The sequence below is a fragment of the Panthera uncia genome, assembly GCF_023721935.1.
Source record: "Panthera uncia isolate 11264 chromosome B2 unlocalized genomic scaffold, Puncia_PCG_1.0 HiC_scaffold_24, whole genome shotgun sequence".
NCBI classification, from domain to species: Eukaryota; Metazoa; Chordata; class Mammalia; order Carnivora; family Felidae; genus Panthera; species Panthera uncia.
In genome coordinates this window covers 79,980,577-80,004,714 of record NW_026057580.1, presented here as the reverse complement: position 1 = coordinate 80,004,714, position 24,138 = coordinate 79,980,577, and the positions used below count along the sequence as shown (strand labels likewise).

The 24,138-nt window shown below is 33.7% G+C and overlaps 1 protein-coding gene across 1 annotated transcript in view; it reads left to right on the top strand.

The window, feature by feature from the left end:
* The window catches only part of TRDN (triadin), a 275,510-nt gene extending 254,287 nt beyond the window's left edge, over window positions 1-21,223 (top strand). Inside the window, exons 17-21 of the mRNA XM_049652957.1 lie at window positions 673-705; window positions 826-852; window positions 2,845-2,871; window positions 11,149-11,196; window positions 21,147-21,223. Of these exons, the coding sequence (XP_049508914.1) occupies window positions 673-705; window positions 826-852; window positions 2,845-2,871; window positions 11,149-11,196; window positions 21,147-21,208 (197 nt within the window). The 3' untranslated portion in view covers window positions 21,209-21,223. The remainder of the gene's footprint in view (window positions 1-672; window positions 706-825; window positions 853-2,844; window positions 2,872-11,148; window positions 11,197-21,146) is intronic.
* Window positions 21,224-24,138: the final 2,915 nt, after the last annotated feature.

Below are 24,138 nucleotides of genomic sequence, written 5' to 3'. Positions count from 1 at the left end.
AGTGCTTATTATAATAGAAATGCCATCTTACTCTTGAGGCCAGAATAACACTTTGCCTCACACAATATTGACAAGAGTGGATTCTTAAAAAGAAACACTATCTAAAAAGGACCCTATATGGAGCATTTGTCCTAAAAACAAGGGGAGTGTGTTTTGCTTTCCACTGAAAATTCAGTCTATTTTGGTGTTCTCAGCAAAGTCTTTGACTTAACTAAACAAATACCTTTTCAATATAAGAAGATTTCACCTTCGAAGAGGAAGTCCATATGGAATCTGTCCATCTTTATCTGAAAATTATTTTAAAACAGCTGCAATAATTATCCTTTGTGCTTTTTTTATCCCAAATTTATTTGATGTTGATCTAATACAGTAGGAAATTAATTATTTTCCATCCTTTATGGACCCTATTTAATTTTCTTTGCTTTATTAATCATGAAGAATTGCTCTTATATAGAATATTTTTATGCTGTTCTGTGCAGGAACTCAGTGAGGGAAAGAGAGGAAAGATTTAAATATACAGTCTTAGTCTTTTCATAGCAATTATCAGTTGTTGAGCCCAGCATTAGCACATACATGTTTCTTTGTGTTAAAGCAATTAAATTATGACATATAAAATTGGAATAATAATAACGATGGTAATAATAATAACAATGATAATATTGTTCCTTTCAGAACAGGAAAAGAAAGAAAAACATGTGGAACCAGGTAACTGTTTTTAAATTCCTCTATCTTACTTTCATATTGTTACTTAATTTGCAGTTGAATACTGAATTGCCATAGAATGGCTTGGAATTTTGACTTTTTTGTTTCTTGTCTTTGACACAGCAAAGTCATCAAAGAAGGAACATTCAGGTGAGTTAGTCTGATGTTGCTGGGTTCTTTCTACCCTATATGCAATGTTTATTAATGTTGCAGCCTTATGACAAGAAAGGGTAGGAAATCCTTCCATCCCATAGTCTTTGCAAGTTCTTGACACAGAGTTAGCACCAATGAAGTTTTTGAAAATTAAAGCCAAATAATTTGTTACACTCTTGCTACCCAATATATGTCTGTGAGCCAGCAACACCAGGTTGTTAGAAATGCAATATCTCCAGCTCCTTCCTGGACTGACTGAATCAGCATCTGTAGCTTCCTAAGTTCCCCAGTGAATTTTTCAGAGCAGTGTTTAGTGTAAAAAACAATAACAAAAAAAAGCCCCCCCCAAAAAACCCAATACAAAACAAGAGAAAAACCACTTTCTATAAGTGCATCCAATATTGCTTTACCTGTAAAATACGGAATATTCAATTCCAGCAATTACTCTCTCCCTATTCAAAATGTTACTTAATGACATTTCTTGAGTACTCAGGGGACCTGCAATAAAAGTAGAGGCAGATTTTGCCCTCAATATATTTACATTCTACTGGGGGAAAATTGAATTGAGAATCAGACAATCAATAAAACACATATACAAACAATTCTAAAAATGCAGTAAGTATGAATACCAATGGTTTTCTTAAAAGTTTCTAGCATTTAGCCTGCCAATTAGTTATTTCAAAGGAAAATAAATGCAAGTTTCTAAACTTATTTTATTGACTTAATTTTAAAATACTACCTTTTGTTTTTGCCTTCAAATTTCTACTCAAGGAACTTCATTGAGTTTTCGTGTGTGTGTGTGTGTGTGTGTGTGCATGCGCGTGTGGCCATAGATTCATATAATGTCCATTATTTTCTCCTCCCATTTTATTGTATTTGAATGGAAATTGCATGTATTCAGTGCTATATAAATACCCATACAAATATAGCTCAACTATTTACTACCCTCTAACACAGACCACAGAAAACCCAGGTTCAAAGCTATACTTCTTATTCTTCTAAGTTTGTAAAACTTCCTCAGACAACCCAAATCCATTTAGTTCTTCCTCCAACTAGTTTCCATAGCATCATCCTCTTTCCTTTATAATAGCACTTAATATATGGTCAGAAATTAGAGTGCTTATTTTAATGCCAGGCACACAGTAGGCACTTGATAATGGTTTATTGCATGAAATGAGCAACACCAAATAGAATTACACATTAAAAAATTAAATGGGAATGAGGTTTAAATAATTTCCAAGATGAAATGATCACATACTTCACCATTTCACATTAATGTCGATATTACTTATCCTTTGGGAAGGAATTGTTTTGTTTACCTTACAGAGAACAGAGTATTAACATTTCCCCAAGTAGGCGATAACACATATTCTTATTTATGCACATAAGCAGAAAACTAAAATAAAGTATATATCATGTAAATATATAAAATATAAACCTGGAGAAACAGAGAATGACTATGGGTGTAATGAGTTTCAAGAGTTTTAATAGCTAACCATTATTGTCTAACATTAAACTTGACAAAATACAGTAACTTAAATTGCTTGAAATCATTATCTGTTCATTTCAGGGTATGATTACAGTGTAGCAGCTTTGCAGTAATTAGCTGTATTTTAAAAATTGAAACCATTGGATAATTTATCAATCCACTATGTTCTTTTCGTATCACTTGAAGTAAAATGCATTGACTTGTATATAAAAACAATCAGATTCTTAGCTAATTTAAAATGCAAAACAAAATGAATAAGTTGTGAGTGAACATTCTGTGTTGGGAGAAGATATATAAGTATAAAAAATATCTATGTTCATGGCATCTATTTATAATATATAAAAGAAAATGGAACAGTGTTGAATTTTCTCCTTCTCAGACCTGTATTTCCTTAGTTTCCAAGGTTATAGTCTTTTAAAAAATTTAAATAACCTTAAAACTATGTTAGAGACAGTGGCCTTGTAATTAATTTAGATTTTATTATTTCTTGTCTTTAACAGCTCCAAGTGAAAAGCAAATAAAAGCAAGTATGTTGAATAAAACTTAAAATAACAGAAAGAGCATATTTCACCAGCTTACTAATTTAAGTTTTCTGCTTATAGACAATGCTAATGCTAATTTTTGAAGCTGGCTTACCAAATGTTTCTTGATTTTAATATTTGTTGTGCTGAAATAATATACATAATTATTCAAACTTCCCTTTTCTGTGAATTTATTCTTCTTAAAATTTATTTTCATTTGTAAATGTTAATTTCTCCAGATCAGAACTCCTTTTTGAGTGGTTCATAATTTTTGTTTCTTATTTTGCAGAATAAGTGATCTCTTCAGTTTCTTAAACACATCAGACTTAATTTTCCTAACAATTAATCACTTGATCAAACCAACAGGCAACATAATTTGTCTACCAGTGAAAGACATTGTGTCTTGAATGAAATGAAGCCTCCAACAACTTTAACTATTGCTCTTATAAAATCATAATTTCCTTTTAGGGTTTATATCTTCAGATTATGAATATTAACAGATAACTATAATATACCATGACATTTGCATCAATAGTAGCTTTCACTCCATGCTTAGGGACAAATGCTTGTGTCTTTGATGGTTTTTCTCAATTGTATGAAGTACTTAACAGATTGTCATTAATGAAAGTTATTTTAGGCATAAGGACATATATTTGATTTCAGAAAAAATATACTTTAACTTCTCTAAGATTGATATACAAGACTTACTGTCAAACTTAAGTTCTTTGCATGATATAAATATAATTATATTTTTCATTTGGTTTGGAGCTGCATAGGTATGGTATTAATATATAAAACAAATGCATGTTTTATTTGAGATAAAGTATTTCATTGGTGGATATATCAGAGAAAAATTAGAAACATAATGAAGAGTAACTTGGTGGGCATGTCTTTTAAAAAATTACAGATGGAAGTGTTTATATAGACATTACAGACTTTGATTGAGAGGTGTAACATGAACCTAAAATTCTATTTATATTTTCATGAAAACTTTTAGTTGAATGTAAAGCTGATTGGAACTCTGTATTATGGAATCTTCAGCATGCTAATACTTAGTCTGTAGAAATGCATAATCAAGAAAATATGTAAAACAAAACTGATAATTTTGCAGCACTGGTAGAGAATGTTAGATTGAAGACTATGCTAAAAATGAACATTTTCTTCCCAGAAAAATGTGACATATAGATAAAAATGTTGATTTGCAATAAAACAGCCCTGTTAAGTTCTGCTATCTATGAGGCACACTATCCAATCAAGTTTTGAAGAGATCAGCATCTTTTGCAGGAAATTAGCAAATTAAGTTGCTAAATCATCTTAGACCCAATATAAAAGTTTCAAAAGAATTAATACTCAACTCTTCATACAGTTGAAAAATTTAGACTTGACATGGGCATTATCGCTCAATACAAAAATTAATTACAGATAATTCATAAATTGCTTAAATTCTCTACTAACAGTGTGACCATCCATTTATTCAACTAAGAGTTGCTTTTCGGTCTTGAAACCATACAACAGAATTTTTACACATCTGCTATGCACAGTAGGCCATTACTTTATTGTAGGCAATAACTTTATTGCCTAAGGTAAAGATTGCTCTTCATTACAAATACTCTTGAAAATTCCTCATATAATATGGTGCACATAGGTTTTTGTATATAACCTAAACATTTGGGATATGATTTATGGTATCCTAAGTTATGAGAGCAAATGAGAGTGAGATGTATAGTTTAATTAACATAAATTAAATATTTATGTGATAAAATTGCTTGGTGTTGAATTAAAAAGGAGAGGTGAGATTGACAGGGTTAGTGCAAGTCCATCGAAAAATAAAAGGTAGTTGGTCATTAACACTTCATTCCAGGAAATAACTAGAATGTTGGTTGAATTTGTGGTGTGGAACTATTTGTTCTAGGTGCCGGAGGAAATCAAAATCACTGTAGGAAAAATACTGGAGGACACAGATAAACTCGGGAGCTCTCTTAGTTCATGGTGGAGGTCGTCATTGTACCATGAACTTGAAGGAAACAAAATATTTCAAATTCTAGAAGGTAGTACTATGGAGGGGCACTTAATACCTCTCTATATAAAGTTATGTGTCAGGGGTTATGTGGGTAGAAGAAGACTGTCTTGGACTTAGCAGGCATGCCAAACCTAGATTTACAATTTCTGCAAGTCAACACAAATTCTTTTATTATAGGACATACAAAAATGCTTCAACACACCCAATTCCCTTCTCTACAGTCCATTGTAGCTGCTTTCCCACATGCTGGATAGCAACATAGGAGTTGACAATATGATTAACCATTTCCAAACAGGAAAAGATCCAAATAAGTAGATTTTTAAGCCCTGGGTCATTTCAGGTCTTTAATGTTCTCCTTGGTGAATCTTCAAGAGGGAATGCAGTACACAATGCTTAGCAACTATATTTGACCACATCACATCCTTTTTTTCCCTCCAAGAACACTTCAGTGACCAGTGTGCCTCAAGACCTTGGAAACACATCTGTATATTACTTCCTTCTTCGTATCAAGGACCACAGGGCTCTGATCATGTATTCTGTGTGCATGTTCTTCCAGCCTCTGGTCAATCTGAATTTTGAGCAAAAAAGGCTCCAAAGTCCAGTCATTTTTAATTTTTTTTAAAATAATTTTAATTGAAATGTCAATAGTTATGCATTTTTCTTCCTTTGATCTTAGTACTGCATTTGACTTGTGTATGCTCAGCCACCAAGCCTAACTGTGTTTATTACCTTAACTACACTTCAATACCTAAATGTGTGAGTCTGAAGATTATCGCTTGATCTACTAATACATGCCAAGATTCTTCAGGAGAAACCAATACACAGAATTTAAAAGTAAAGTTCCTTTGGGGCACCTGACTGGCTCAGTCAGTGGAGCATGTGACTTTTGACTTTGGGGGTGTGAGTTTGAGCTCCACATTGGGTGTAGAAATTGCTTTTAAAAAAAGGGGGAAAAAAGTCCCTTTTGAATCCATTAAGGGTATACTATTAGAAGAGTACTTGGGGACAATTTACATTAGTTAGAAAAGTGGCATGGCTTTTGGGAATCAGTTACATACTCTGTAATGGAAGTTACTGGGGGAAAATATCTATGGACCTGAACAATAGCTCTGATGTCAATAAGGTGTGTCTGGAACACAGACTGCATGACATGTATGACCCTGTATGTCAATTGGTGAAGACAGTCTTCATATTCATATTCATATGAATAATTATTATTAGCACTTCCTTTCACTCAATTTTGATAATAAATTATAATATCACAACTCAAATTACAGACAAGGCTGACTGAATAAATTCAAAATAGGACTAATACAATACTAACAAAATACAAGCTACACACTTGGAAACGATATTTGTAGCACACATAAGTAACAAGAAGTGAGTAGCAAAAATTAAATAACTCTAAAAATGAATACAAGACATTTATAGAACAGTGGACAGAAAAAAAATGGGTAAAAAGATATAAGTAAGCATCAAAAAAAGCCCACAAATGTTTTATAAGCATATCAAAAGATGTTTAGTCTCTTAGTATAATGGAATTTTAATTAGAAGCACAATGGGATACTATTGGACATGTGCCAGATCGACCAAAAAAGAGGAAAATTATTATTCTGGGAATGGTAATCATATGAAGCAATGGAAACTCACCATACACTGTTGGTATGAATGTAAAATTTGGGGGAACATTGTGGCATTTATCTGGAAAAATTAAACATAAGAAAATGCTATGAACTAATGATTTCACTTCTAAGAAAATTCTTCAACATGTGCACCAGGAGACATGTGTGGGAATGTTTAAAGCAGGATTATTTATAACAGCACAAAAATCAGACATGACCTAATGTCCATTGGCAGAAGGATGAATATATAATTGTTAGAATGTACATATAGTGGAATACTGTACAGCAGTTAAAATTAATCAGCCACAGCTACTCATGTCAACATGGCTTCCATAAAAAGTTAAACAACGATTCTGAAGCAGTGCCAAAAATGAAAACTAGTTAAGCGTACTCCATAGGCAGGATCTAGGGCAGAGGTTTAAGAATACACAGAAGCAAAGCAAAGAAGTGATTTAATTGGCTGTAACTTAAATGTTTGCCTTGTTTGGGAAGGTTTAGTTATTTGGATGTCATGATAGTTGCTCTTGAGTTTTAGTTTCTCAGATTCCAGAAAAATCTAGAAGACTCTGGCTTTGGTTTGTTTCTATAAGCCACCAAAATCGCTAGAGCTACCCAGTCTAAGAGCCTCTGTATGTGACTATTTTAACACTGCATCTCAACATGATGTTTTGAAAGAAGCAAATTACAAGAATTAAACAATATAAATCAATATTTATAAAGTTATCTCACTAAACAATATAGTTCAATCTATGAAAAATGGTCTTGTCTTTGTTTAGAGATAAGTACATGTAATAAACAACTGTGGTAAAAAATAAGAAAATGATTAATATAAAATTTAGGACAATAATAATTCTGAGATGAAAGAAAAAGCATGAGGTAGTGGAATGAGTAAGAGGTTTCAAAAGCTTTGGTGATATTTTATTTCTTAAGCTTGCTGGATGTTACAAAGGTATGCATTTTTTATTACCATTCATTAAAGTGCGCACATATGTTACATGCTTTTGTGTCTTTCACTTATATAATATTTTTCATAATTAGTCAGGTTTTAAAAAAACAGAGTGAGAAAACAGAATTGGTGACACTGTCACAACTCCCTGGAGGCTGTGATGGACCACAGAGAGAGGAGGCAGCTGAGGTGGGAGGTGTATAGAAGTGAAGGATATGGTTGTCTGCAGTTATAAAGAGTGACATATTATGTTTCTGAACTGATGTGAAAGTGTCACTGAGGTGGAAAACTGATGAGGTAGCAGATAGAAGCAATATTTGCAAGAAAAAGACCTTGACTTGGCAGAAGGAGAAGGGAGGCAGGATGGACTGGTATTAAATTGGGGTGGGGACCCGCCATCCTTTGGGATTGAAAAGAAAACAAATGGTGCAGGTATGTGCTGGTGAGGTGGTGAAAACAGGAGGTAGTGTAGTCTGCTTTTATTTTCTCCCTGAATTTCTCAACAGCAGCTTGCCTCTACACTGCAGGATATTGGAAGTTTGAGGAGGGGAGAGAAGGCACGAACCAGTTGTCTAGAATGGGAAAACAATTTCTGTAGGTCTGTGCTAGTATTGCTGATCAGTGCTGAACACTCCCCTTAACTACTGAAATGTGACAACTCAAGTGAGACCTGAAGCAGGAGGAGGGCCGTCCTCAAGTTTGGATGGCTGCTCAGGTGGCAGACATAAAGTAGTTTTGTGTTTTGAGGGTGTCATGGGCTGAATTGTGTCACTGCAAAAGATATCCTAAAGTCCTAAGTCGGTACCTATGAGTGTCATTGAATCAAGTTAGGATGAGGTCATATGGATTAGAGTGGGCCCTGAATCCAATGACTGGTGTCTTTAGAAGGAGAGGAAGATTTGGAGATGCACAAATTCATACAGAGGGAGGAAAATCATATGAACAGAAAAGGAGGAATTATGGTGAGGCAGCTATAAATCAGTAAATGCCAAGGACCACCAGAAGCTAGCAAGAGGCAAGGAAGGATTCTTTCTATGAGAGTTCCAAGATAGCTTCAGAGTATGGCCCTGACAGCACCTTAATTTTGGACTTCTTGCCTCCAGAACTTTGAAAGAATAAATTTCTGATGTTTTTAGCCACCGAACAGTTTAAAAGCAGCCTGAGAAACTACTGACAACTGTAAAAGCAGATCACTAAGTGAATGATTTAACCATGGCTCATTTAAATATTGATAAGACTAATGAGCAGGAGCAGTGAAAAAGGGGTAAGGTCAAAAGAACAAAAGTATTGATGGAGTCAGATACTATTTGGAAAAGGTTCTTTTTAAAAAATTTTTTAATGTTTATTTTTGAGAGAGAACGACAGAGTGTGAACAGGGGAGAGGCAGAGAGAGAAGGAGACACAGAATCTGAAGCAGGCTCCAGGCTCTGAGCTGTTAGCACAGAGCCTGATTCAGGGCTTGAACTTATGAACTGCCAGATCATGACCTGAGCTGAATTCGGATGCTTCACTGACTGAGCCACCCAGGTGCCCTTATTTGGAAAAGATTCTTGAGTAAGTGAGCTGTAAAATGAAGAATGGTGCCAGAGAATAGGATTTGGGGGATCAAAGTTTTGGAAGCAAAGTCCAAGAGTATGTTGGTAGATGGCAGGAATCTTGTTTTAAGTGAAGAGGTCAAGGAAATGAGAGATCAAGCATACATATGAACTGTGTGTATGACTCCCAATCCTAGTTAAATATTAGAGTACCTTGGAAAGCTTCCAAATATATGAATACCCAGGGCTCCTTTCAGATTCATTAACTCAGAATCTCAAAGCTTTCAAAACTCTATAGCTCACCATAGACCTACTACATCTGACACCCATGGACTTGTAATAGCCCCCAACTTATTCTAATGCTCAACCGTGATTGAGAGGGGTTCTTAATGAAATCTCACAATAGTAGAGGAAGACAACTCTGTGCAAAAATACTCAATGAGGGATGGTGCTAGAGTATAAGGTTAATAATGACAATAAGAGGAGGGATCAAGCCAGGTACAAACTGATAGTGTGCACTTCAAAGGAAATGAGATTTACAGAAAGCCAGGAGATAACAACCATTGAGAAATAATAGACACTTTGGTATGTAAGGGTTGGGAAAACAAACATTCTCCAGTTTAGAAGACTGCTTGCAGAGTTGCAGAGGCCTTAGGGAGCTAGGGGGCGGTTAAAAGAAGACAGCAAAGCTCATGCTCTGAATAGAGGCTGAGGATACTGGTGCATATACTGTAGTGGAGAGTTGGAAGGACTTTGGTAAGGATCTGTTTTTAGGAGAAATGTGAACTCTGTTTTCTGCCGGAAGCCTAGGTTCATGGTGGTAACTGAGGTAAACACAAATGGGGATCACAGACGGATTCAGCTTGATGGTCTCTTAGGGGATATTTAGTAATCAGTTTCCAAACTATGGTCTGGACCAAAGGCATAAGCATCACCTGGGAAATGATTAGAAATGTAAATTCTCAGGACATGCCCTAGACTCATTGAATCACAAACCATCCAGGCTGTGTCTGCGTTTTAACAGCCCACGGCGTGACTCAGATGCATGCTGAAGTTTGAGAACCACTAGTGTAAAGTCTTTATCTGGAAGGTGTACAACAGCCAGGGGTTTGCATAGTCCTGGAGCTCAGGGTCTTAAGAAAGTCTGGAAGAGGTTATTTACATGACTTCTTGCATAGGCTCAAATTGTAAAGCTCATGATATCTAATATGGTAGAATTAAGGCCTGAACATGATGTGAAGGCCTCTTCTGACATCTGATCTTTCTCACAGCCCAAGATCTATGGCATAAGGACGGAGGGAGAGGGGGCATGAAGAGTCCTGTTGTGTGGTTGTTCCTAGAGCTCAGCTGCTGAGTGCATATGAGTGAGGGGGATACGTACACATACTAATGAAAATAAAAGTAAACATAAACATAAAAAACAGGTGGCCAAGGAGAACAACATCAAAAAATAAAAAGTCAGTAAAATGAGTAAATAAATATTTGTAAATATTCACCAGTTCATTGTTATTTTTGTTATTTTCCTATAGACTGGAGAAAGTTCTTTCAATTAGCTATGATTCGAGATCCAAAATTTTGTACTAGGACCAGCATTTCAGATTATGTCTTCCAGACAGCTCTCTTATATTCCACACCAGATAAACTACATGAGAAATCACAAGAGGCCACTTTGGCCTTTAAAAAATTTTCTCTCTCTCCAAGCAATATTCAAATGGAATTTTCCATAATATTACAGCTAGTCTTTTATAATATAGAGCTAATTGATGGAGATCAAATACTGCTTGCCATCCCCATAATTAAAGGCTAAGCGAAAAAGTCCTCTTCCACACAACTCATACATCATTTTACATTTGAATATAAACTAATTAGTATTCCAGTGTATTTTGTGAAATAAGCCACCTTGTTTTATGGCCACTACTTACATAGGCATTAAAATTTAATACCGCAGAGCAGTATGTGGGAGAGATAAGAGAGTTCATTACTTTAAAAATATGTAAGTACTTTATAGAGTGGCTCTTCTTTGCTGCTTGCTTTGCTCTCAGGCGCCACACATATTTTATCTTTTGGGCACTTTTAGTCTTGTCTGACTTACAATACCATGAGATATCGACCTGGCATCTCTGATATCCATTTCTCATTCTTTAATATCTGAATTTGCAGAAACTGAACGAGCCAAAGAAGAGGCTGGTGCTGCCTCAACTAAAAAAGGTAAATGCAGCTTGAAGAAAAAGATGTCATGGCTATAGCTTATTTCTGCTAAGGTTCCTAACTTAATGTATTGTTCAGTGCTTATAAAAGAGGTCTAATTTATTGATTTTGCTATTTCATTGACACAGAAACAAACCCACTTTGCATAAGATTTATGGTATCCATGTTAAAGCTTTTGTGTTCAGTGTTCTAGTGCCAATGGTTTCACTTCTTTAAGGTCATAAACTAAAATGAGTAACTATAGTCCACTTGCAAGTTAGTTTTCAAAAAATTGAAGAAATGCTGCTATTCAAGCTGAACAGGATCCCAATCATCTGGAGAGTATTCAGGTTCAATATACTGCCTTAGGAAGACAGGGCTTGAACAAATGAAATATGGACTAGTAGAGCTTATGTGAACAATGTTCACTTTGTGCTTGCATAATATTAAATTAGAAAATATTAAATTGAAATGCTCACTTGGGGATATTTTGCTCAAAAAATATTGGGAAGGTAGGAATTTAAGTTTTCAAAGTTATTTCTCTTGTCATATCTAATCAGAGGCCTACATATATGAATTTTGATGCCTTTTAGGAGACATTTAAATAACATGTTTAAAACAGTAATATACATTAAAAGTAATCATCATGATGAAAAGTTTTACATATTCCCTATTCAAAATAATCTGGAACAATTCTACAATTTGTGATTCTTCTTTACAAATAGAAATGAAGTCAGCAATATATCCAATGTTTTCAGAAGTATCTCAAGAGACAATTTAACAACCTTATACTTAACATACACTCACATACACACGCACACACACAAACCTACACACATACCATTTCACACATACTTCCCTAAAACAACATCACCTTTTACTCCTAAAAAACTCTCCATTGCATATGCTTTATAAAGAGAATATATATCAGCACTCTAGGAAGACATAAAATGTAAATAACACATATCCACATTCTCAATACCAAGTAATTTATATATGTATAATATTATATATGTGAATATAAATATATATTATATATATGAATATAAATGAACACATGGATATAAATTAATATAATATAAATTTATATATTAGTTAATAAATCATAATATAAATTACTATATTTAATTAATATATACATTAATGTATAAATTAGTATACATATGTATGTCTAAGACAAAAATTAGATAAAGAATACTTTAAGAAAAGATATAAATTTTTGTAAAGTAATAATTAGAAGCTAGAGTTACTGAAATTAATGGATGCTTTCTCTTAAATACAGGTCTATTTATTATTCTAAATTTACCACACATAGGAATAAAATGTTTCCTAATTATATCTTTTTCTAATAACCTAAGCTATTTTTGATAAGTGATTGAAGTAAATTTAGCTCGGTATCAATGTGTCCTAAGCGATAGAGTCATATATCATCGAAGTCACTTTAATGTATCTCATTCTCTTGTGGTGTCTTATTTTCAGATCAGTTTTCCTTGTTGGCATTAAGTGGAATGTGGGTAATACTTGCTTGTTTCAGAAAGGATGATGCCATGGTATCATGAAAAGGCTGAAGGTCTATAGATTCAGGAAAAGTCATTAATATAGGGAAGGGTACAAGTGTACATGGGTCCAGGAAGTGAATATGACACCAGCATATGGATATGTGTTAAAAGCAAGAACAAAAGCAAGGCAAAGTTGTAGTTCAGAATTGGTAGCCAAGAGTGAGGCTAATGGGGTGTCCAAGTAGCGATATTTGGGTTTCATTTGGAATTAGATTTCAAATATAGAGCCTTAGGAAATTCCTCATTATGAAAGGTAGCCTGGAGACAGAGTTAAGAAGAGAAAATTTGAGGCACCTGGGTGGCTCAGTCGGTTAAGTGCCCGACTTCGGCTCAGGTCATCATTTCACAGGTGATGGGTTCGAACCCCATGTCGGGCTCTCTGGTGACAGCTGAGAGCCTAGACCCCGGTTTGGATTCTGTGTCTCCCTCTCTCTCTTCCCTTCCTCCTCTCATGCTCTCTCTCTGTCTCTGAAAAATAAATAAAAATGTTTAAAAAAATAAAAAAATAAACTAAAAAAAACAAGGAAAGATTCAACTACTTGGAGGTTGAGCCCTGCACAGACTCTCAATTACTTGGAGCCTGGATATTTAGGATAGAAATACAAACACACATAGTTTGAGTCCAATCAGGTCAAATTGGAGTGAACAAAGGTACTTAACTGGGACTGAACCATCACTTTGTTAACTCACTGGGAACTTCAACCAAAAATGGTCCCTGAGTTTATAGTATGGCAAACATTTCGGTTGGGGTTAAGTACACCTGATTGCTAGACTTAGAGTGAAATGAAAAAAAAGAACTAATCTTTTTATGAAAATAAACTATTGGCACCAATTACTTTGCTTCTAGTAAATCTTAGGTCTCATGCCTCAGTTCTTAACTTAAGTATGATTCTGCACATTGGGTTTGCCTGCAACCACAGCACGGCAGAAGCAAGTGATCCTTCCAAAGCTGTCATAAATAAATGGAAATTCAGGTAGTGCTTTTCCAATTTAACAACTTACAAAAAATAGAAGTCAACATATACTTCATTCATTTGTCAACTAGTTTTTCTGTCCCCTACACCCTCACTGACAATCAGCCACACAAAACAATAGATACTGTTTCATCATAGATTTAGCCCCTAATCTCCACAACAACATATTTTACAAGATGTTCAACTTGTAGTCTTTTCAAAAATAAGTAGAATAAGAAAATTATGTAGGGGTTATTTTTGTTTTCAAAACTTTGGAAATTGTTTTTCTGCATTGAGGTTTGAACTAGGAACTGTATATGCAATGTTAGGTGGAAATTACTAATTTTGCAAGTGTTTTAAAATTTTCACAGTTAAAAAAAGTTTATTTTAAATTAATTGCAATGTGCCAATTTATATATCTAGTATAAATTGTTTGATCTTAAGCCAGATTTTAAGTCATATTTTCTTTGGGGATATATATATATATATATATGGTCATCAATATATCATCTTACTAACTTAAATTTGTTTTGCAGTATTCAAATCATTTTTACTTTCATTTGACATATATTTATGGTTTACACACTGTATACAGAATTAAGGGAAAATGTAGATGTTAATCTTGTTATTGAACAACTTAAAATACTGAAAAATAGGAATTTAAGTTGTTTAAACCTCATTTTTTGCCATCACATAAAAGTTTTCTATGTAATTATAGTTTATGGTTTAAAGCCAACAGGGTAAGAAATAAATACAGATCGATTTCCAGAGGAGTTTAAAAATTATTTGTACCTGGGGTAAAGCAAAGATTTACTACCTAAGATGACTTTAGAGTTAAGTCTTAAATAACAGATAGAATTTTGTTATGTAATCATTAGTTCGAAGGGTAACCTGGGTACAGGTAAAACAACAAGGCAGTGGTGGGAAATTTCAGGATGTATATGAGGAATGGCAAGAGAGTTACGGATATGGCATGAATTAATACAGCCTGGGCTAATAATGCTGTAAAGAGGCCTGATTTTAAAATTGGACTCTATTCCATGAGCAACATGGAGTTAATGAAAATTTTAAGTTTAGGAATAACATTCAGACATTTGCTTTAGGAGGAGGTAGGGTAGGTAGGATGCAATAATGTAGGTGACATGTATTAAGACCTGGTATTAATTATGAGATTTCAAAGGAGGGATATTAATAGAATTTGACAACTTACTAGCTTTGGGAGGGAAAAAAGAAATGATTTAATGACAATAAGTTTTCAGACTGGGTGCTAGAAGAATATTATTGATAGTCTTATAAAAATTAAGAAGGAAGATGAGAAGTAGTTTGGGGAGGGAAGGCAAGATTTATTTTAGACATATTAAAGTGCTGGCAGCACATGCAAGTGACTTCCCATAGGTGGTTCCGAATATAAAACTAGAATTTCAGACAATTGCAAGACTGTAGATATAGAGGTGGGTGTCTTCTGCATGGGATTACTGGTGGAAACCGTTAAGAGTCCATGAGCTTGTCAGGAAGAGACGGCCTAGAGTGAGAACAGGGCTGGTGTGGAGTGTGAGGGAAAATTGACATTTGGAGGAAGGAGGGCAAGGAAAGTCAAAGAAAAAAAAAGGACAGAAAAAAGTGACTAGAAAGATGAGGTTAAAGAAAAATAGATGTAATTATGTATAATGTCATAGTCACCACAGGAGAATAAACCATTTTAGTGACAAGGAGGTCACCAAGTCACTGCCAAGCAGATAATTATTGATTTTTAAAATAGAATTTTTGGGGCACCTGGGTGGTTCAGTCAGTTGAGCATCTGACTCTTGATTTCGGCTCAGATCATGATCCCGAGGCTGTGGGATTGAGCCCTGTGTTGGACTCCATCCTGAGAGTGGAGCCTGCCTAAGGTTCTCTATCTCTCTCTGTCTGTCTCCCCTTCCCTCTACCCCTCTCACCCACTCATGTGTGCTCTCTCTCTTGAAATAGAAAATAATAATAAAATAGAATAAAATAAAATAAACACATTTTCAGGGGAATGGCACACTTGAAAGCTAAAGAAGGACAAATTGAGGGAAGAGGTAATGAAACATACAGGCAATCATGCTGAAGGAAATGGATTGGAATAAAAGGAGAAATAGGTTAGTAGCTTGGTGTTCTTGTTTAATTTAGAGCCATCTCCCTTTAATCTCAGAGGTAAAGTGTTTATTGTTCTTGTCAAGACGAGCTTCTCCAGGTGTGTCCCCTTTAATCAGTCACCCATGCATTTTTGTGGTATCATAATCTTTCCCATTATTGATTTTGTTTTGGAAATAGTATTCTCAATTTCAAAACTCCTTTCTTGGTTACTATTTCCCTCTCTGCCATTTTGTCTCCACATTTTATCCAGTCTTCTGGACACTGGAATGCTAGCACCCCTTCCGAGCTCCCGCAAGGATGAGGCTTCTGTCTCTACTGTGCCACTGATGTTCTGGATAATGCTGATGATTTTATCATTGCTAAACCAAAGGAGCCATTCGGTACTCACATAATAGGCTTCTCAGTTTTATTTACCATTTTATCTCTTCTCTAAGCTTCTCTTTTTTTGGCTTATCATGAGAACATAGCCTCCTGGTTCTCCCCCATATCCTCTGACCTTTATTTGTGACTTGTGTTTCTTTTTTCTTTGCTGACCCTTCAATTATTGATGTTCCCAGATTCCATTATTAATCCTCTGAACTTTTCATTTTATATTGTCTCTTTGTGAGATATGTCCACTTTCAAGGTTGAAATTCTGCCCTATATCCTGAAGATTCCCAGTTGTATGTTGCCACTTCAAGACTTCTCTGTGAAAAGGTTTTTTCCCTCAAATTTCAAGCTTATATGTTCAAATGTCCAACAAACACCTTCAAATATAACCTGTTTTAAACTAAATTCCTCGTATCTCCTTCCCGACTTGCTTTTCACTATCATTGGTGAAAATACAATCTCTCTTCACTTCACTGGAAAACGGGGGGGTGATTTTTTATCTTTCTTTACTTCATCTGATTAATCTCCAAGTGCTGCTGATTTTATCTCCTTAATATTTCTTGAACGTATTTCCTCCTATTCATAACTGTGACTTTCATCTTAATTTAAGCCTTCACTATCTTTTGCTTGAACCACTGTAATGAACTCACTACTGCCCTTAGGCTCTTTATTTTTATTTCACTAATATTCATTTTACCAGAATTTCCCCATAGTCATAGTAAGTTATTAAAGTTATAAAACTGAACAAGTCATTCAATTTAAAACTGTCTTTTTCCAAGTTGACCATGAAATAAAGTCCAACCTTGTTAAAATGACATAAATCCCTCAAGATCTGACCCTTATATTCCTTCTCAACTTCATTTTCAGGTATTCCCTGCTTTGAATGCTACAACAAATACCATATTGCTCATAATTCCAAATTCAGGAATATGATGTAAAATTCAGGAAAGATGGTAGAAGGAAAGGATGGTCTTGTGAATACATTAATTAGTTAGCATCATTTGAGAATTGATGAGAAGCCTCTCTTTCCTGTCTCTCCACTATAACATATATCCAAGGACCTTTGTACCCAAGATGTAAGACTTTTTATTCCACAATTAATGATTTGTTCCGTTGTTTCAGTCAGTGACATCTCTATGCACTACCTTTAAAATCTGATCAACCCTTGGGCAGATAACATTGCATTCTTGTATCCTTGAAAATAATAGTTTATCATGCTAAGGCTGTAGGTCTACATCCCTGAAGTAATGTATAAATGTCATGTGGGGGACTTTTCAAACTATATATACTTTCCCACCACTCCTCACTTTTTTACCAGGATTCTAATATATCCCATCTCCAAGTAAGCTTCATTGCTTATGTACAAGCCCTTACTGCTAATGGGAACACATCAGAGCCTTAAGACTGATTAAGGTCAAGAAAGGAGAGATTAAATTGTACTGGAGAAGTGGATCCCTGAAGGAAATTGAAGGGGAGAATAATGAAATAAAAGCCTGCAGCTACAGGAAAGTAACTTCTCCATCTCATAGTTTAGCTAGGACTATTCCTAATTCAGGCATTACTTTATAAGAGTGTTAGTTGCTTTGTTTCCTTTATATTAGTTGGGATCTCTGAAGAAGTGCAATATAAATCTACTTTTCACCCTAAAGTAAATCCTTCCAAATGTAGAGCAAAGAGAATTTCTCTCAGGACCAAAGGAGATTTCAGGTACCCTGTAGCACAGAAAAAGAAATTGATTAAGGTCTTCTTTTGATTCCAGGAAGTTAGAAAATCCACTTACTTAGATGAGCTATTTATTTCTAAAGTTTACTCTCCATAGGATTAGGCTTGATGAATTTTACATCAGAAGTAGAAGTGAAAGGATCATCATTTCATGCAAAATGTGTTATTTTCTGTACAGATAATCAATATTTTCAGTGACCTTTTCTGAGTAACAAAAAACTGCTATAAAGGGGACTATCCTCCTTTATTGAATATGAATGTAGAACCCATCATTGGAAAGAAAACTTGTTCTTTTTGTGTAAATCACAAATTGTTTACTTAGAGATATTTACTTTTCAAAGGATTAAAATAAAATAAGCTGAAAACTACATATTTGCTATACAATATTTATAATGAGTCTTCTGAACAAAATAATTATGAATAAGACTATATACCCATGGGCTTTATTATAATTACAAATTATCAGTGTTTCATTTCCACTAATGTACCACACATTTTACTAGCTCCTTTATGTAAATAAAGTAAATTCTGACTCTAGTTTGGAATTCAAGGCCTTCTATAATTGGCCCTATCTTCTATTTTTAGATTATTCCATATCTACTTTGGGGAAACCTCTGCTTCAGATTAATTTGTTCACTTTCCTCTATGCATACCTAAGGATTTTTTGCTCCTCTGTCTTTCTTCACATCTTATTGGCTACACCTAAAATCAGTCCTATTCCTAGAAAACCACTAATACCAAAGCTTACCGATTTTCCCTCTCAATGCAAAACATTTCGTATTAAGACATATTGTTTGTCAATTAGCACATTTAATTGCTAAGCAAAAATATATTAATCACTTGTTATATTAGGAACAATGCTAGATACTGTAATAAATGCAAGCAATACGTTTCTAAATATCCCATGTATCAAAGAAAAAAAATGACAGTAAATTTTGGATATATGTTGATCTAATGTATGACAAAAGCATTACATTGAAACTTGGGATGCAGTTAAACAGTGTTAGGGTAAAACTTACACACTTTAACGATATTCATTAGAAAAGTAAAAAATCTGAAAATCGAATATCCAGAAAGCCAATAATTTTTTAATACAGAAAATTAAACCCAAAGAAATCTGAAGGAAAAGAAATTAAAAAATGTAATAATAAAGGCTAATGAAGTAGTAAATTAAGTTGTACAATAGGGAAAGCAAAGCAGTCAAAGTTAGAGTCTCCATAAAACCTAACAAAGCTGATAGACTGTTATGAAAACTTATTTAGGAAAAAAAGAGAAAGCACCAAACATCAATATCAGAAAATTAAAAATAGGCATCATTACAGATCCTACAGAAAATTAAAAATAAGAATGTTTTCCAATAAATGGACTCATATTTTGAATCCATAATCCATATTTGAATCCATAATTCAAATCCATAAATACAGATTCATATTTTGAATCCATAATTAATAATTCTTCCCCAAAGAAATTTCTAGTCAGATAGCTTCACTGGTGAATTCTTTCAAGAATTTAAGGAAAAATTAACACTAATCTTACACTAAACCTTCCAGGAATCTAAAAAGAGAAAACATTCACTTATTTTATGGAGCTAGAATAACCTTGGTGCTAAAACTTAACAAGAAATAAAAAAGAAACATGCATGCTACCTTCTTTGTGAACATAGAAGGATAGGCCTAAACAAAATATTAGCAGATCAAGTCTGAAAATATGCATGAAGGATAAAATGTCTTAAGGTTGGTTTTGTTTTGGGAATACAATCTTTAAAAAAAAATGAATGTAATTAACCAGGTTAATAGAATAAAGGGAAATTACATTCATCATAGTAAATGCATTTGATATAATTCGTCCCTAGAGTAGAAAGAAACTTCCTTAATCTGATAAGATACCTACAAACCATTGGCAAATATCACACTCAATGGAGAAAAATGGAAAGATTTCCAACTGAGAATTAGAACAACACAAGGATGTCTGTTATTACCACTTCTATTACATATCGTATAGATATTTTAGCCAGTGAAATAAGGTGAGAAAACGAAATAATATGTACAAGAATAGAAAAGTAATGAATAAAACTCATTACTTACTAATGAAATTATTATCTACTTGAAACAATCAAAAAGGTCTACAACTAAACTATTATGACTAATGAGTAAATTTAGCAAGTTTCTGTAAAAAAAAGTTATGTTACCCTCCCCCCCCGGTTCATGACATTTTTGTTGAAAAGATCATGGCCAGTTACACTGTAGACATTTTTGATTGCTTTGATTATTTCTTCAGAATATTATTCAATATATATTTTTATATACTGTATTTGATTAAACTGAAAGCTAAATCTTTGGCTTAACTGGATTCCAGTTGACTAGTTGGATGCTTTGGCAAGAACACTTCAGAGTACATGACACTGCATATCATTAAGAAGTCAGAATGTCCGGATGTCCCATTATGAATGAATGGTTCTAAGTTTCATCAGTGGTTGTGTTGGTGACAACCACATTGCTTCATTTCAAAGTTGCATTTTTCTCCGTGCAGCTCTGTGGGGCGATACTTGGGTGTGATGGCAATATTCAGTCCCCTCACTCATCTTCATCAAACAGCTGCTAGTATCCTCTGAAGATCCTTACTTGAATCAATTATTTCAGTGGGGTATATTGATTTTGAGTGAATAATTTCTAGTGTTTTGATGTATAAATAGGTAGACAGTGAGTAGTCCATTGAAAGCAATAAATCTTAAAGAAAGCATAGTTCAGGATAAACAGCATCTTATTTCTCTTTTGGTTACCTGTGATTTTGGATGACTTTATTTAACATTTAAATGAATCTCAAGCATGACTACACTGTCCTTTCAGTTGATTAAGTTAAGCTTGAATTTAAAACAGCATCTAGTTGACATTTTCAAGACTCTGAATGACTCCAGCAATAACCTGGATTGTAAATCGATTAATCATAGTCTTGTCAAGTAGAATTCCTTGTAGAGCTTGTTTATCAAAGTAGAGTATAAAAGGAGAAAGTAGAAAGGGGTATGGAAAAACTAGTCAGAAGCCAAGAAATTATTTCTTTTTTCTCTAATTCTTTAACATTCAATTTGAAATCGGTTTCAACTGGTTTATAGAGAAATGAGAAAAGTTGAAAAACTCTAAAATAGCTTGTTTAGAAGAAAGAGCTGGCAACGAATGAGTTACAAAATGCATTTTTGAGCAGAAGCAGCATTTCCATCTGGAACTTTTATTTAAACCTTATCTCTGCCTTGCAGCTGTACCTGGAAAGAAGGAAGAGAAAACAACCAAGACAGTGGAGCAAGGTAAAAAAAAATGAAGGAGGTTGACATTATCTTCTTTAGAAAGACAACAACATGAGGAGGAAAGCACTGGATTCAGACAGGAGGAAGACAATAACCGTTCTATCTATTGCTCTCTATCACTGTCCTTGCATGCTTTTCTGTTTCAGGGAGGATGTGAGGCAGCAATCTGGGTTTTTGTTCTTTTGTGTAACTAAACTTTGAGTATAAGTTCAGAGCAGGAAAACTCCAGACTTCTTAATTATATCAGGGAAAATGCTGAAGATGATTGGGAACAAGGAAATGATCTGGGGTAACTGGTAGACATTTTTCTGTTTGCTTTGTGCTTTTACCACCACCTTACTGATCATAGTTTAAAGAATAAAGATGGCACAATTCAACTGATGCAAAAACAACATCTAACGCTTAAAAAATAGTATGTAACACTTAAAGGGGAAAAACACCAAAAGTAAATTATTTGAGCTTATATTGTGACTTCAGCAAGTGATTCTCCCAAGAGGTCTGAAATTTTAATATTAAAAATCATAATGTTATAAGTAATGCATTTTATTTTTATTTATGCAGCTATATAGCACATATATCACTCCAAAATTTGCTTGATAGAAATGCAAGAGTAGAGTGAAAATATTTAAAGTGATGTTGGGCCTTCTGTTAGAGCTTAGCGTGCTAATAATTTTATTTATGATTCCCCCACTGTTTGTTTTTTCATCTATCATATTTACTAGTTATTGTAATAAAACAGAACTAGTAATACTTTTGTCAAGAGTGAAATCAACATAATTTTTCCTCTGAAATTTGCGAGTAATTAAGTTCCTATTATCAAAAACTTAGCATTTTTGATATGAACAGATCAAGAAAATCCTTTAATTTCTCACATTTCAGAGAAGTTAAAGTTACGAATTCAACTAAGTTAAATGATTGGTCAAATATTTATTTCCTTGGGCTTTTCAAAACAAAATCAGATTACAATTATATTGAAAAGTTTTCAAATCAATTTTGGCTTCTGGGGACTTCCTGAAATTTTAGAATTCAACAGAATGTTTCTATCAACTTCATTTGATGTGGATATTTCCATCTCTGACAAAGAAAGCAGAGGAATGGTACGACATCCAGTTTTAACTCGTTCACTTAGGCAAGGAAGGCCCTGAGCCTAAATTTCTTCTGGGGGAAAGAAAAAAGAACAAAAACGGAATGACTTCTATCTGACCTGCCTATTCAACAAGATGTAGAGCTCAAACAAGAAAACATGGGAAAAGATATGGAAAATGATAAATTCCTAGATAATTGCACAGTCCTTACATGAGCATATTTCCTTATCAAATCAACTTTACGACAGGTGAGATAAACTATCAAACCGTGTCAATTTAACTGTTTCATAGTTTTTTTTCTTCTAGTATAAAGGTGTTCATTGCTCATCTTTGGCATTTGTAGCTTTGCTTTTAGACCCAAAGCATATTAAGAGAAGACTGACAACAGTGTAAAATGCCCAACACTAGTACTTGTACCTAAAAAATAAGTGATTTAAACACAGATTGTTTATTTTTCTTACCTGCATGTCGGTGTCAGTTTCATTAATTCTATAATGTTTCCTCAGGTAGGTAGGAGACTAGAATTGGTTCTTAGAAATGTGAACTTACTTCTTCAGATAATTTTACAATTCATTTTTTTATGAAAGATACCTTTTATCATATAAAATCTTAGGCTTTTAGCTTGTATAAAAAATGAGGTTCTTTCAATGGCTCTTTTTATATTGACTTAGTAAATCATTTCAATTTAAATATCGTAAAGCAATAGCTTCATATAGTTCAACTATAAATACCATAAGAAATAGAATATTTGGGTAAATTGCGTATTTTTGAGATGATATGTCTATGACTAATCATTGATATGAAAAATATATTTTGTGATTTAAAAAATCAAAAGTTTATGTAAAATTAAGTCAATGATATTCTACAGATTTCATCAGAGTATTCTAAAATTTATTCATAAGATGAGGCTTTAAATCTATTTTGTACTTCTGCAGTTTTTAGTTATCTGTAGAAGTATAAATAATCTAAAACTAGTATATAAGGCATTGAAGTATGATTAAATAGTTTTTAAAGTCATTTTTATTCATTTAAGCTTGTACTTATAAACTTGCACTTGGGAAAAATATTATTTACAAACTCTTACTAGATTTAAAATACACTTGGTGATCTATATAAAATTGTGTATATTGAACCTCTGTACTTGGTCTGAATTATAATTGTACTCAGGACACATTGATTAAGCTAAACTTCACATTATGGGAAATTCATAGAGTGAAAGGTGGCATGAATTTTATTTTAACATAATGTAGTAAACTAGACATCATATCACGTAAGAAGTAGAAATTTAGTTAATCTAACTTCTGCAAAAGTCCAAAAATGTAACTCTATTTTATCTCTAACTCATGATGAACCATGTGTTTTTTTAGTTATTCTTTTTGTGAAGATCTTAAAATGGCTGGACTGGAATTTTGAGTATAAGGAAACACTTTATAAATAATTTCTCTACTTTAAAGGTGTACCTTTAAAGATGTACACACACACACACACACACACACACACACACAACCACCACCATTAATTATTCCTCCTTGTTTAGAAATCAGTTACCTAGAAGTATCAAGAGATACAAATGTTTAATACAATAAATGTTGCTATCCTTGTAGTGAGAGCTAAGGAATGCCAAAGATAAAACCTTACAACATTTGCTAGGTGCTGTGTGATACCATATGAGAATTCATCTTTAGATATTCTATATTACATCTAGAGGAAGTACATCATGTTTCATTAAGCTTAACTTATTCATTTGTTGATATTTAACTTCTTATAATTAGTGAACATTTTGCTCCTTGGTATTCATTTTCTAAATTGACCTGCTTCCTATATCCCATTTACATTTCTCTTTTCAATCTTGCTTTCAT